The 15975-nt window shown below is 38.2% G+C and overlaps 1 protein-coding gene across 1 annotated transcript; it reads left to right on the plus strand.

Annotated features, from left to right (window-relative positions):
* Nucleotides 1-1686: 1686 nt before the first annotated feature.
* Nucleotides 1687-8745, plus strand: LOC139711839 (NADH dehydrogenase [ubiquinone] iron-sulfur protein 6, mitochondrial-like). The gene is made up of 4 exons (XM_071623689.1): nucleotides 1687-1822; nucleotides 4885-4938; nucleotides 7341-7463; nucleotides 8063-8745. The coding sequence occupies exons 1-4, from the start codon at nucleotides 1688-1690 to the stop codon at nucleotides 8144-8146; spliced, it is 396 nt and encodes a 131-aa protein (XP_071479790.1). The 5' UTR covers nucleotide 1687; the 3' UTR covers nucleotides 8147-8745.
* Nucleotides 8746-15975: the final 7230 nt, after the last annotated feature.

Genomic DNA, 15975 nt, shown 5'->3' on the forward strand with positions numbered 1-15975 from the left:
ATACTACTACTACTACGTCTATGGAAGGGAACTGGAAATGGTTAGGGCCTAAATGAAAGGAGGATATTACATTCCCACACGAGGGAACTTTAGCATTTTTTTAACTAAGATGACACAAACTGACAGATCTTTTGATGAAAGAATCATTCGGAGATATGTCTTATGGGAAAGGACCAAAGGGGGAAGATGTGGGAGGGGTATAAACCCATTGTATTTTCAGAATTGAACTGCGACAATTCCTTGCACAGTTTCGGTAAAATATTTGGACAGTATTCCATCAAAAAAGCAAGAAAATCTCCGACATCCCGAAAATCAATGGGAGGGGGTAATATCATGGCAACTGCCCCACACCCCTGCATACGAGGGAGCTTTTTCATTACTCTATTAGAATTATAGAAAGGAGATATATTGGGATGGGGTATTTCCCTCCAATACGAGGGAGATTTCGCATTTCAGAATCGACTGGTGCACACCTTGGGTGAAAGAGTGAGACAGTTTCGAATTAAAAAAAATCCACATCTTGGAAATTACTGGGGGGGGGGGGGGCAAAATGATATGCTGCCCCCCCCCCCCTCCATCGATGCTCCCCTGGAGGGGGTATCCTCCCCCTAAATGAGGGAACTTCTGCATTATTGGGACTGAAATTCAGCAATCTAGTGAGCCCTTCAGGTAGCATATAAAAAAAAATCTATAGAAAAGTAGAAAAAGTAAAATATCCAGGGACGATGGAAATGCTTTAATAGTGTTGTTTGCACTTATAAGCTTGTTCTGTGTGGGAGTGAAATTCAGCATTCTGATGCACACTTTGGGTGGGATACTTGGACAATTTTCTATAAAAAATCAAGTAATTTTCCCTGTAAAAAGATAAAAGTTGGGGGTGCAGAAGCACCCCCAACTTTTATTTTTCACAGGGGTGCTATGCCCCCTGCCCCAAAAAGTCAGGGGTGCTGCAGAACCCCCAGCACCCCCGGCTCCCAGGGGCTTGTTCTGGGGGGTGTTTCATCAACGTTTGTCAGCGCTGACAACTTGAATCACCATAGTAACAGTCAGTGACCAGAGCATCTCAGCCAATAAAAAACCAAGGATTTTGCTGAAATTGTCAGCGCTGACAGTTGTCAGTGCTGACAAACGTTGATGAAACACCCCCAGATCTGGAGATTTTCCCGCCTGAAACCCCTAGCAAACGGGAGACTCCAAGATGTGCGCGAAGCGCACATCACGAGCGCAAAGGACCTTGCGGTCTGGGTTCTAGATGCTGACAAGCGAGCATACCTAGATGATCCAGCAAACCAGGCAGAAGAAGCAGCTAGAAAAGGGGAACAAGGGAAAGTGTACAAGATCACCAAAGTAGTGAGTGGAAAACACAGACGATCAACGGAGATGCCAATAGAAGACAACTTATTTTTCAACATAGCAATGGAATTAAGAAAGAAATAATTTCAAGCGGGAGAAATTAAATCTCAAGCGGGAGAACGGGAGAATGGGCTTTCGGCGGGAGATCTCCGGTCGAAAGCGGGTGAGTTGGAGTTTCTGAGGCTCTAACCTACACCCATCGAGCCGGAAATGGAAAGTACAGTAATAGTAAGTAAATAAAATTGTCCAGGTTTCGGTCCGAATGTCTTGTTCACAGTTGGGCTGCATTGAGGGCTGGTCGACTTGTCGAGATATTTTACTCAACGATTTCAACATGGCGGCCCTCAGGTTGGCGTTGTTGAGCAGAACTTGCTGTCGTCGTTTGCCTCAGCTTTCACCGTTATCTCAGTCAGTAGCGGTGCACACAAAACCTAATTTGTCAGGAGAAAAAGTGACTCACACAGGACAGGTAATTACTTTAGTGATGAAAAAGACAAACTAGTGTTTAGAACCTTTGCTGCGACTAGCTACTAGTAAATCAGTATATCGTATGCTGTAGTACACAGCACTGTCGCTGTCGTACACACGCGCGCACACGGTGCTTCGCACGGCGTCTGACCTCTCTAGGCTCTACCAGGGGACCGTTTCATGAAACTTTTTGTCGGTGATTTACACCGACAACTGTTAAAAGCTACTGAAATCCTTGCGTCTGATTGGCTGAGAGCAAATTTGTCGGTGAAAACCTCCGACGAACTCGTTGATGAAACGCCCCCCTGGCCGGCCAACTGGGCCTGGTCGATCGCGTCGGGCTACGTGCTTTTCATGCACGGCTTCTGCCGATTCTGGTCGGGCTATGCTATAGCTAGCCTCCCTTTGTTTAATAGGAAAAACACGAGAAAGACATCAATAACACCGCCAGAATTGTGATCCCTGTTTTCAGACAGAGTCTGTCTGTATGCTACTTGCTAGTGTACTACTTGTAGTGGAAGTAATAATACATTTGTACCTTTTTGTTTTGATAGTCATACTAATAGATACTGTTTGAAGTGTCAGAATAACTTGATTTTCAACAATTGTTAGTCAGGAAATACAGTTCTGCACATACTAGTAAGCCGTCGGGATTGGTACCGGCCTTGGTACCGGCCTTGGTACCATACGAATACCATTGAATACTGTTACCTGGGCGGGTACCTTCCCCTTCATGGGCCGAGTCTATTTGGGTGTGTGTGTGTGTGTGGTACTGTGTGTCTGTACATGTATGTCTGTCTCTGTCCATCTGTTTGTCTGCCTAGGAGGTGTATGGTTACATGTACAGTGTATAGTAAATGCATTCTAGGAACTACAGGTACATCTGACATGTACATTTCTCACCAAACTTCTTTCAACTTCCCATAAATCATTTTTGTTCATTTAAGCCTTACATTGATTTTTGTTGTTGTTGTTGTTCTCCCAGTTGAAATTGATGAAGTTTATCACATAAATAGCAAGCTGACTTCAGTTTCAGATTATTTCAGATAAAGAGTGAAATGTTTAAAGCGATGACATAAAATTCAAAGCAACATCGACATTCCCATTGACTGATTTAGTTCAAATTTATGTGAGCGATTGAAAATAAAGTATCACAAGTATTTATAATCTGTGAATTTGATATATCTACATGGATCCAAAAGTACATTAGCACCACAAAGCCCAGAAGTGTAGGTTGTACACATTGGTAGTTACTTTCTTTCACCTTACTGTACATGTATGTAAACATTTACTTTTTTTTTTCTTCTTCTGATGTGCGATTTGTTGTGCAAGATACAACATTTAGACCATTCGATTTGTCCCAATTTTCTTCATTCACCGAGAATGCTTGGTAATATGACAGGATTACATTATAGGAGAAAATAAATTATACATCTATCGGTCCATCCTTGTCATAGCTACCCACCCGCTGTGCAGTACATAGCCAAATTCCTGGCAAGGCATTCATGCAAAATAATGAAGGTGCATGCGAAAGCTAGATGTCACCGCTGGTGATGATTAATAATCAAGGTAGAACTTAGAAGTTGGTACACTGCATTGGTCTACTGCTAGATTTTCTTTGTGTTTTAGTGTTGGGTTCTAGAGAAATTACAATTGTCTACTACATTTTTTAGCATTTTTTCTTCTTTCAGGCAGTGCAGTGATTAAAACATGTTTCATACATTTAAGTTTAACAGCAATTGAATACAAATTCCATTAAATTGATGTGCTTCTACAAGCACACTTTATAGGGATGGTACAGTCTTGGTGGCAATGAGGATTAGGCTTTCAACTTTGTGCAAAATACCAAGAAACCACTTATGAAATAGTACAGAGCATGCCATTCGAAGAGGAATTCAAAGTTCATTTGATGAAAATCAGTTTGGGAATGGCTGAGACATCCCAAAACAAAGTAAAACAACCATAATAAAAGGTGGGTCCCACATTTTATTAGGATTGTTCTGTTTTGGATATCTCAGCCATTTCAAAATCAATTTTCATCAAATAATTGTTGAATCCCTCTTGGAATTACAGTGTACATGCTCTTTCACATTTCATAAGATGTGTCTCATTATCTCACAAAAAATGTTAGAAACCTGAAGTAAGGTCTCAACCAAAACTGTACCGTACGATCCTTTTAAAAATTTGAATGCCTCTTTGGTCTGTGTATTTCAGTTGAAACTAAAAGTAGAAAAGCACATGGAGAGTGAAGCTCAGACCTCCACCAAGTGCCAAGCAACTTATTTCCACCCATGTACACATATCGTCGCTGGGGTGACAAGACCTTGTATCTCAAAAATGTCAATTTTTTTTTTTTTTTAGCTTAATGGTCAAATAATGGGTCAAGTGATGTCTTGGCCAAATCCCAACTGTCTTACTCCAAAAATGAAGCCACCATGACATGTCAAAGGAAAGGCTTTCCCATTCACTATAGTGCTTTGGGCGCCATGTTTTTTTGCTCTCCTGAACATTTGACATTTTTGAGATACAAGGTCTTGTCACCCCAGCGACGATATGCTGAAAATGACCTTATTTTCCCATGATAAAGAATCCTTTCTACTCACTAGAATTGTCTAGTGCCTTACCTTGATGAAGAAGTACCTTGTTGCAGCTCTTATGCAAAGCTATACTAGGATGAACTTGGGCTATGTGTCATAGGGGTCTCATTTTTTACCTTGTAGAAATCCATGACATCCATGTTTTTGTCCAAGTTCATTAAGATTGTAAATGTTCGATCTTGTACCCCTTCTTATTGAGTCATATTGAACAGAGTAGAGATTCCTTTAGATACTTGTATGATGGTTTGCAGAATTTACATTACACGTACATGTATCCTCTTACCGATGTTTTGCTCGCAGTAAAAAATTTGATATCGCAAATTATTAATGATGATTGGTGTGAAGAAAGAAGCTGAAATTTGCCAGACAGGGCATCATGCTTAGAAATACAGTACATTTATATGTGAACTTGTATGTTAATTTTGAATGATCCACTTCATGGGACATTTCACTTCTTGTTTTTCAGGCTTTTGATGATGGAGATTACAGGAAGATTCGATTTGTGGACAGACAAAAAGAGGTGAATATAATGCAACATTTCAGGAAAAGTCCAAATACTGAACAGGGGCTTTGCTGACATTAGTTCAAATCCTTACATCAGCTACGGTGCTTATCACCTATTTACAGGCTGTACTAAAAAATTGCTCTCTTTTTCTTTTTTTTATGCTCCCGCCACAAAGTGGTGCCGGAGGCATTATGTTTTCGGGTTGTCCGTCCTTCCGTCCGTCCATAATGAATTTTGTGGACAGCGTAACTAAAAAACCTTTTGAGGTATCATAATGAAACTTGGCATGTATGTGTATTAGGGGGTGAAGTTGTGCCTATCAACTTTTGGGTGCACATGCTAAAGGTCAGGTCAAATGCTTAAAATTTCACTACATGTATTTCCCCATATCTATGCAATGCCTGAAGATATTTTCTTGAAACTAAATGTATACATGTATTACCCAATTAAGATTCTCTGGTGAAAGTTTGGGTTTATGAGGTCAAAGGTCAAAGGTCAAAAGGTCAAATAAAAATGATAGAATTTCACTTTTTTTCTCTGTATCTTGGAAATTGTTTGGGTATCTTCATGGAACATAGTATATATGCACATACTGACTGGCAGTTATTATCTAGGGAATTTGGGGTTCATGGGGTCAAAGGTCAAGGGCAACACTTCAAAATTGTACTATTTCCCTTATATTCATGCAATGCCAGTGCTTAGGATTATTATTTATACCCCCGCCAAACGAAGTTTGAAGGGGGTATATAGGAATCAGCGGACGGTCGGTCGGGCGGTCGGTCGGGCGGTCGGTCGGGCGGTCGGGCGGTCGGTCGGGCGGTCGGTCCGTTGCAAATCTTGCGTCGCGAACTACTTCCTCAGTTTTCAACCGATTCCCATAAAACTTGGCACAGATGTGTGCCTTGGGTTGTAGATGTGCAAGACGTATTTTTTGACAGTACCCAAAAGTACGTTGCCATGGTAACGGCATATTATGGGCAAAAATGGGTACAAATCTTGCGTCGCGAACTCCTCCCACAGTTTTTGATCAATTTTTATGAAATTAGGTACAGATGTTCATCTGAATATGTTAATGTGCAAGACACATATTTCCGCAGTGGCAAAAAGTGCGTTGCCATGGTAACGGCATGTTATTGGTAAAATATAGGGCAAAATATAGGCAAAAATTTTTTAATCTTGGTATATGCATGTACAACCCGATAGAGATTCTCTGGGAAGTTTTTTTTTTTTTTTTCCAAAAAGGTCGAAGATGAAGTGAAAGTACTGAACTTACTTCTTCCTCCATATCTCGGAAGTGGCTCAAGTTATCTTGAAACTTAGTACATATTTATGCATGTTCTGCCTGACATTAATTCTCTTATGAATTTTGTGGTCCAAGGCCAGATAAAAATGGTAACAATTTACTATTGAATACAGAAATTGCACTTTTTCTCCATACCTTGAAAATTACTCAATGCATAGGCCTAAACTTATGAAAGGGTCAAAGTCAAGTTAAAGTCCTCAGATCCCCAAATACATGCTCTCCTATTCATCCAGTTAAACCTACACTGTAGGTCAAGGAAGGTGAACATTCAACACATTTGTGACAAACATGTCATCATTTTAATATTTTGCCAATTTTGTGAAAATGCAATCACACATTGTCCACATGTACTCTGGACCTATTGGGAGAATCATGCATTATGGCGGAGGCATACCAGTCGCCATAGCGACATTTCTAGTTGTTGTTTTTTTTTGTCTGTTCATGTGTATATATAATGTGCAATTAGAAATCAGTTCAGACAGTGATGAACTTATTTTGATAGTATAGATACTTAAATACTGTACATGGTATGTATTTGAAAAAAAAAATATTTGTTTCATAAAAGGATACACATGTACATTGTACAAATACAGTATGTAACTCATACATGAACAAAAACTAAAAGAGAACCCTTAGAAAGATAAAGCATCATTTTAGTTAATGTACCTTGTTTGGGGGAAATAAAATACAGTCTGCAGTACAAGTTTTTCTCTTCCTACAAATCAAGTTTTAACTGTACAGGTTAGCTTCCAGTTTACATTATGAAATAGAAAGCAGACAGAAACCTAGTACTTATTTTTTTATATATACACGTGTGGCTACATGTACATGTACTTGGTGAGCATGCATACATGTATGCATTCACATACAGTCAACCTTGCTTTAGTCAGTTTTCAAGTACACGTACCGTGTACATGTACATGTACTCTTCATATTCTATTATTAGTCCTTCATAAGTCAAATTTCATAAGTCAAGTCAAAGCTATTTCTTTAGTCCATGTAGATTCGATTTAGGCAAAGTTGACTGTACACCTGTATTAACCATCAATCTGTTTTTAATGTATAGAGTATGTTACATGACATGACTCTCCTGCATTTTTTTAACATGACTTAGGTGAATGAGAAGTTTGCTATTGACCTGGTGGATGAGGAGCCCCCAATTGTGATCCAGGGGCGCAGTGTTTATTGTGACGGAGGTGGAGGCCCACTTGGTCACCCCAAGGTCTACATCAATTTGGTAAGTCATTGACTCTTCTGTTTGCATAAGAATTGGTCACTGATTGACTGCTTTCCCCCGAAAAAGAAGGGAGAAAAATACATTCTACTTGGTAATCTGCGACTTCATTCATACACTATGTTACCCTGAAAGGAATCAGTTTTACAGTAGCAATTTACAGTTGTACAATAATGCACAACTTTCTGTGTAACAAGTCTTGTGTGTACATGTACTGTTAGTTCAAGATTCCTTGTCATTATATGCATTTATATGTTCAGATTGTATTTTGTACCTGGGATGTACCAAAACTTCTTTGTTTCCTGATACACAGTGTACATTGTATTTGTAGTGCATGCATTTCCCATGTCAACCGCCAACAAATCTGATTACAGTGGACTCCCATTATAACAAAGGACCAGCAGTTTTCTTTCGTTGTATCGAAATTTCATTATGTAATAGAAGATATAAACAATAAAAGAACTTAGAGCTGATAATGTTGTGGCCTGAATTTATACTTCGTTGTAACTGGAATTTCATTATAACAGTGTTCGTCATAACGGAATGGGACTGTACAGATGAAATTCAATTTTTTCTTACACTCTTCATTATGCTACTTACAGGATCAGGAAGGCCCTCACATCTGTCCATACTGTGGACTTCGCTATATTTCTGCCAAGTATGTCTCAAGTCAGACGGAGCATTAGTTTTATTCAGAATTTAAAGATCTATTCATGATGTGTGGTAGCAAACCTTAGACCCTCGTCTTGGGAGATGGTGTGGAAGCTGCATTCGAAATGATGCCTGTCAAAGAACTAATGTACCAGATGTGACAACTTTCATGTGTAATAAAGCGCAACATACTCTAATGCACAATGACTGTTTGAAGCCACTATGTCCTAGTGGAATTCCAGTACATCATATGTATTATCACTGGAAGCCTCTCTGTTTGATTATTTACATTGGTATCTGAAAACACTAAAGAATAAGAAACAACACTACCAAATTGTTAAGCAATGTAAGCACTCATTGAAACACATGACTGTTTCATTTTTCATCACATTGAATAGAGTTGAATTAACTTCATGCAAATCTCACTAATGTAATATGTACTGATGCACTAGTACATGTACAGTATAGTGTAAGTCAATGCATAGGAAATCCAAGCAGTTATAGGGTATGTTATTGGTACATTGTACAAGGTCCATCCAAGGATGTGTACTGTATATGTAACTCTCGCATTACATCTGTAAATACATGTATATGAGTCGCTGAGTGTCAGTGATTTCTAATAAAGATGTCTATGTTCATGAATGCACAAGGCTGTACACTGATTACATTGTATTTATTAGGTGATACGCTTTTAGCGTATCACCTATTGTGTTTGTCAAAATCTTCCTTTCTTTCTTTTTATTCTTCTTTCTTTCTGGCACATTTTGTGTCGTGAATATCTCAACATTGACATGACGGAATAACATAACATTTTCAGTCAACATGTCTCATGACAATATCTAGCCACAATAAGGTTTTCATGACAGTAACATATCTATGACGTCATCTAGGCGCCATTTTGTGATTTTCGGACCATGTTACATGATCGATCATAACTTCATAACTAAAGGTCATTTCTGTATCATTTTCGTTGGACATAAAGTTCAGGTCACGCTCTATCTTGCTTTTTAATGCTAATTACCTAGGACATCATTACGCGCGCATTAGCGCGCGTCAAAGTTTTTAAATGCTTAAAACGACTTCCCAATGGGAAATCTCGAAGTTCCAGACAATTTTAAGCGTTCCGCGCGTTCGCGTCCGTCCGCGCATTTCCGCGCGCAGTGCGCGTAAGCAACATGAAAATGCACATTTTCTGACAGATTTGGATTCCTGATACATTAAGTAACAATATCCATTGATTTCCGATCAATTTCGACCTATAACAAAGGAATGCGCTGGCGTCAAAGTTGAAATTTCGTGTGCGCGTCTATGTGGAAATATAGCGAAAAACATGTCTTTGTTTATTTCGCCATAGCTCTTTAAAACGTCAGGTGACGCTATGTTTTTATTGCATATTACAAAAGCATATGAATTGAAAATAACGTTTCAAGTATCAATATTTCCCTAAATACATTATGACGTCATCATATCATCATCTGAAATCAAAAAAGTGGAATTAATTTTTTGAGGTACTGTTTCTGACATTCATTTGCTCGTATCTCTGTTGTTTAGGCTCAATATTATCCCAAATTCAGATATGTTGTACTTTGAACATTTGCCTTTTAAGTCCAAGTCATGGTTTTGAAATTTGATGACGTCATCATACCTTAAATTGTGATTAAAGGTAAAGATGCAAAATCGGACAAGTTTACGTGTTATGTCTATGGGAGGTGATTTTTTTTTAAACCATGCATTGACTTGACAACGTTTAAGCACCTTTATCTCAGCTGATTTTGCTTCATTTCCTCTGAAACTTAAGTATGTTGTAGCTTAGACAATAAGCTTCAGTAATCATGCATTTTATTTTTTGAAATCTCATCATCAGGTTGACAATTTTGCAGTTTAAAACTGAAAATGAGAATGGAATGTGGACAAAACGATTCCCGATTCAGCTTTCACATACATAAGTTTACGTTCCTCATATTTTCTCGCCGAGACGTATGGCCGAGTGGTTAAAGGCGACGTCTCAGAGACGTGAGGTTGCGGGTTCGAACCCCACAAGATCACGAAACAAAATACTTAGCTATTTTACTTTTTTCTTCAATTTTGTATTACATATTCGTCCATGTAGAAATCACGTTCGTATATAAACGCACCTATACACACACGCAGACACACACACACGCCATATCCCTCTTTTTTGTGTGTTGGAGACCACATTGCTTCGACTGCAGCAAAATTTTGCAGGTTGACTTTGTCAAACCGATCATAGTATGTAATGACGACGACTGAGGTGCTGTACTTTGAACAATTGTCTTTCAAGACGATGTCATTGTTTTGTAATTTGATGACGTCATTACACTGAAAATTGTGATTAAAGGCAAGGTATCAAAACCAGCCGATTATAGGTTTTATGTCTGCGGGACGTATATTTCCCCAAGTTGCCAGAAATGGCATAGCGACCTCAGTCGTTACAAGGCCGCTTTTCCGTCTAGCAATGCAATAGATGTTCACACGGCCACGTTAGTTGAGTGGGCATTGACTTTCCCCCTGTTATATCTATACATTGTTGTCTTTTTTTTGTCTTACCATTTCCGTGGATGACCCGTGGCCGAGTGGTTACAGAAGCGGTTTCGCATGCACGCTCAATATAACTTCAAGGTGCCTATATCACATTCTTTTCTTGTCGATCACAGATGACCGTCATCTTATGACCACAAGCGTATCACCTAACTCGTCCTCAATGTGACGAGTTTTCATGTCTCGTTAATCTTTGTGTCAGAGTTAGCATGTGATGTTAGTGCATGTGATGTACAAGTATGTACTACTATTAATACGCAGTGCAGACAAACCCTGCACAGTACATTGTACATTGTAAAAACAAGCTTGCTTACAACAAAGTGCCACTTTTTAAGGTGAATTCAACATTCCCAATTTTTCCTTTACCGTATTTGGGTGGTCTTTCTGTTTTTATCCCTCCTCCCCAACCGTCGCTGGCATTATGATTCAATGATTCAAACATTTTTTTCACATTTTTCAAACAAACTATACAAAGATATCTGTGAAGTTTGACATGGGTGTCATTGAAAATATATATTACCCGCCAGAGATAGCAACATGTTCATGTCTGTGATCGGTACAAAAAAGTAACGTACATGCACATGTATACTCGTATTTATACACTCTGCGATTCAAATTCATGAAATTCTTCTGTCGAGATGTTTTCATTGCAACTGATTGACAAATTGCCCTACATCGATGTAAATGAGCACTGAATTGATCAGTGTTTTAGTACTGTATTAGCCATAATAAAAAATCATGGGCGTACATACTCGAGCAGGATTCGAAAATACTGTACGACCTCCTGATCACCGGACAGGCGTCATCTCCACTAGACCACCGATCTTTCGATAGCAAGTGTTGGTTCTAATCCTTATTTACGTTGATGGAGGGCAATTTGTCAATCAGTTGCAATGAAAACATCTCGACGGAAGAATTTCATGAATTTGAATAATAAAGCAGTACCCGCTGCATGCCATAAGGATTAGAACCAACACTTGCTATCGAAAGATCGATGGTCTACTAGTGGAGATGACGCCTGTCCGGTGATCAGGAGGTCGTAGGTTCGAATCCCTTGAGTATGTACGGCCATGATTTTTTATCATACAATAAAACACTGATCAATTCAGTGCTCATTTACGTTGATGTAGGGCAATTTGTCAATCAGTCGCAAAGACTAGGCTTGTGTTGTATTATGTGGGCACCTCTGAGGAAGGGGGATAGAGGAGGTGAGGAACTACAATGTACAAAGAGTGCAGGAAACTGGGGAAATGGGGAATAGAAAATTGAAAAAAAAAGTAGGAAAAAAGGAACAGAAAATATGGAGAAAAGAGAGAGAGAGAAGCCTAGATCAATTAAATGCATACACCAAGGGTCAAAGCCCACAGAGACAATCAGCCACAGCAGGACAGTACATTGTATTACATATAAAGTGACTACGAAAGTGGTTCAGGGAACTGCCCATAGTATACTAAGTGGGATGTGATGCAAGAGAACACAGCCTATAAGAAAAAAAGATAATGTCGTGCTTACAAAATACATTACATGTACAAGATTAATTTCATTTGGTTGCATCGTAAGATTTCAAAAGAAACATCTTCAATGTCTTTTTAAACAAATTCAATGAAGGTTCATTTTTTTTATGTCCATAGTAAGGGAATTTCAAAATCTTGGACCTGCACAAATAAAAGTCTGCTGAGCTTGCACGTTTCTTGATAGATGTACTTAAAATGCATTTTACTGTCTAGTTGGATATACATGTACATGTACATGTAGGCCTATACAGTGTATGTTCTGTCAGATTATGCGTAAATATGGGAGTCAAAGATAGACAAGAGGCAGTTATTATTACAGCTGTACATAAATTGCCCTAACTGAAATTTGAAAGACAAATCTTTGATTTTCAGAATTTTATTGTCAAAGGATCTGTATGAGAATATAGAACGGTATTACAAATGCATGTAATACAAAGAACCTTCTTTTGTAACAGTAAAACCCCATCCAATAATGATTGATGCGTGTTTCCCCATACTAAAAATTTCATAAAATCCAATTCAATGATAATTCCGTAAAACCTATCCATTAATAATTTTGTATTAAGTTTTGTATTATCATATCTAAGTTATATAATTCTTGCTTGGAGAAATACGTATTTGACATTGCAAGACAAATTTCTTCTTTCTTTTTTTTTACAGTGGAAAAGATGGCACTCAGAATTGTCTTTAACCTCCATATCCAGGCACGTATATACTGATAATCTGTTCTATTCACATAAAATCCTGAAAATAAAAGATATGTTTTTATTTCAGTTTGGTCAATTTATATTTAATTACAAGTGCAAACATCTTCCCAAAATACTTCACTCTTTATTTTGTCATAATAGCCGTGTACATTATTAGCCCACGAGATATTCCAATGAATTCCATCTTCCATTTAGAAATACATGCTCAAAAACACATTTGTTTATAGTGGACCCAGATTTTGGAATAGCTTGTCTAAAGAATCTAAAAAAAATAAAAATGTTTACTTTCCACATATTATGTACCAGTTAATTGTTTTGTTTATATATATATATATATATATATATATATATATATACTTGTATACATACAAATGTATATAGGCCTATATATATATATATATATATTGATAAGGTAGTCCACGTGTTGGCAAGATAAAAAGATAAGTAACAAATATGAAAGAATGTTTGTTCTAGAGAACTGTTGTATTTGTACATATATATAACTTGATATATATCAAGTTATATATATATATTGTGGTATATATATATATACTATATATATATATATATATATATATTATATATATTGAATCCCCATGCTTTTCGTTGTATATATCTGTACTGTTATATTTCTGAACTTTGTTGCAGCTTTGTTACTTATATATACATATATCTATCTATATATAAATTCTTAGGTAAGAGTCTGCAAGAATGTGTGGAAGGGGATCTTGCAATACTCGTGGGCCCCCTGGTCTCTTGTTTCTTTTTTATCTGTATCTTAGAAATTGTTCGAGGCATTTTCATTAAACTTGAAAACATATGAAGAGTTTGTTCGCAAAAACCGAGAAGTCCATTTTTGAAGATTTGCATCGGAGGGTTGCAGACTTATAGTTCATACAGTCTTGTAATATCCAATTTATTGGGAATGTGGAAATTGGCCCAATTATATTTTTTCTTACTCTTCTCTCGATCTCTTCCCCCCCCCTCTCTCTCTCCTTTATTTTTGCAGTCGGCTTTGCGAATAAGCAATTATGATCCATGATATGAACCTCTTATAGCATAATTTCTGTTTGTTTGGCCGATAAAGACATGGAAGACATTGAATATATATTTTCCTCTGGTGTTTAGTATAATACATTTAATTGCTGCCGAGAAAAAAATAATTGTCGAACTCTATTGAATTTGAAATATACTGAGCATCCCTCCCCTTCCGCGCCTGGGACCCGTCTTATAAAGCCTTCAAATCAATCACAAGTCCCCAAATCAATCGCAACTCACATTGCAGCACACAAAAAACTTGTGATTGTCATGATTTCTATCACAAGTCTTCATAAGACAGGCCCCTGAGCTTGTGGGCAAGATTATGACATATATATGTTATGTACCTTTTCTGCAACTAAATTCCACCTACTGCATTTGATTTTTTACGTTTGAATATATTCTGATTCATTCATTCATTCAAAAATATTATTATCTTTTTTTGTGTGTGCATTTCTTTCTTTGGTACACGAATAAAAGCCGTCCACAATCATGGATTCTCCCGCGGCACGGCGACATGAAAATTCACGCGAAGCAAGGTACAAACAGAGGAAGAATCGGCAAGCATGCAATCCCCTTGAGTCGTCATAACAACATTATGCTTCTTTTCAATATCTATCCGCGCAACCAATTTTTCTCATATCAAACTATGATGGTTTCCACACATACATACATTTGTCTCACATTTCATGAGGGGCAGACATTCAAGTAAATCAGAAGCTATTTTGCACTCTAGAACAAACATTCTTTCATGAACTATATCATCACCGCGTAGTTAATGTTTGTTATGGTGATTAAACAGCATACAGCATACGAGGAAATTGCAGGTGGAACAATCCACGCATTATTTGTCGGCCGATCAAGCGACCCACCCCGATGGCCGTCCGTTCCGTTTCAAACTTGAAGCACTGGTGCGATACACCGACGCGACGAGACTGTGTGTACGTGTGTGTACGACTCCGTTTGTCTACACGATCCACGAGCTCGGATGCTATGTACGCAACGAAGTGATCCACCGGTACATTCTACGGTGGGTGTACTTAGATAGAATAAATAAAGGAATAGATCTCTACTATAGAAAACTAAAATACTTGACTATGATGCTGTGGACCAACGTTGTCGTTGTTACCGAATAACGTTACACAAGATCGGCTTGCTGAATTTCTCGAGTCTGGAACTGGAGGGTTGAGGAGTCAGTAGAAATCGTTCTTACAAGTCCACACTGGACTGGTGGCACTTGACTCCGCTAGTGGCGGCTCTCTGCGATGCCGATGGATTTCACGTTATTATGTGCACCACACGACATGTACATCAGCGATTTTGTTGGTAGGTATCTAACCTTAACCTTAACTGTTACGTTGAATAGAAATTAGGAATTATCTTTATTAGGATTTAGTTAAACTCGGCTAAGGTGGATCCCAATCTTATCATTTTATTTTTAGTGGGCAATTACTGCTGTCGAAATGCTGAATATACGGCCTTGAAAAGACTTCGAGTTCTAGGACGGTTCAGAACATTGTGTTTTGGTTGAAGCCGAGGCTCGTCGAGAAGTGTGGAGGGACTGGAGCAAACATCACCTGTATCTAAAACAACGGACAGTTTTTGTAATAAGGCAAGGGGATGGATGACACCCCAGATAGAGTCCAACTATAAACGGCATGTTACAGACATAGGACAGATGCTCACCATACTACTGCGGTCATATTATTAAATGCTCAAGTGCCAATTTTTTGCCAACCTAAAATTTATCACTGAGCCCCGAGGGTCATTGCTGTCAAAACGTAAACAAACCAGGCGTCATGGTCATTAGCTGCTGATAAACGCCACATGAATAGAATTGGACACTTGCACTCGATCACATTTGTAGTTTTAATTTAAAGAGATTGTAAAATGAAGAAGCCTTTGCCTTTGACTTTTATCGAAAAATCAGTGTGTAAATTAGATCTATCTTGTCGTCGAGGATATGAATCCATTGAGACTACGTCTGGCTTTATTATTGAATTCCCTTGGAGGAGAGCCATAAACTAAAAAAAAATATTAGAAACT

The sequence above is a fragment of the Diadema antillarum genome, unplaced genomic scaffold, assembly GCF_040938485.1.
Source record: "Diadema antillarum isolate AM-2024a unplaced genomic scaffold, OU_Dant_1.0 seq00001711_RagTag, whole genome shotgun sequence".
NCBI classification, from domain to species: Eukaryota; Metazoa; Echinodermata; class Echinoidea; order Diadematoida; family Diadematidae; genus Diadema; species Diadema antillarum.

Coding starts and splice junctions, on each gene's coding strand:
- LOC139711839 (XM_071623689.1), top strand. CDS start 1,688: ATGGCGGCCCTCAGGTTGGCGTTGTTGAGCAGAACTTGCTGTCGTCGT. Junction 1,823..4,884: donor AAGTGACTCACACAGGACAG/GTAATTACTTTA, acceptor CTTGTTTTTCAG/GCTTTTGATGATGGAGATTA. Junction 7,464..8,062: donor CCAAGGTCTACATCAATTTG/GTAAGTCATTGA, acceptor TGCTACTTACAG/GATCAGGAAGGCCCTCACAT.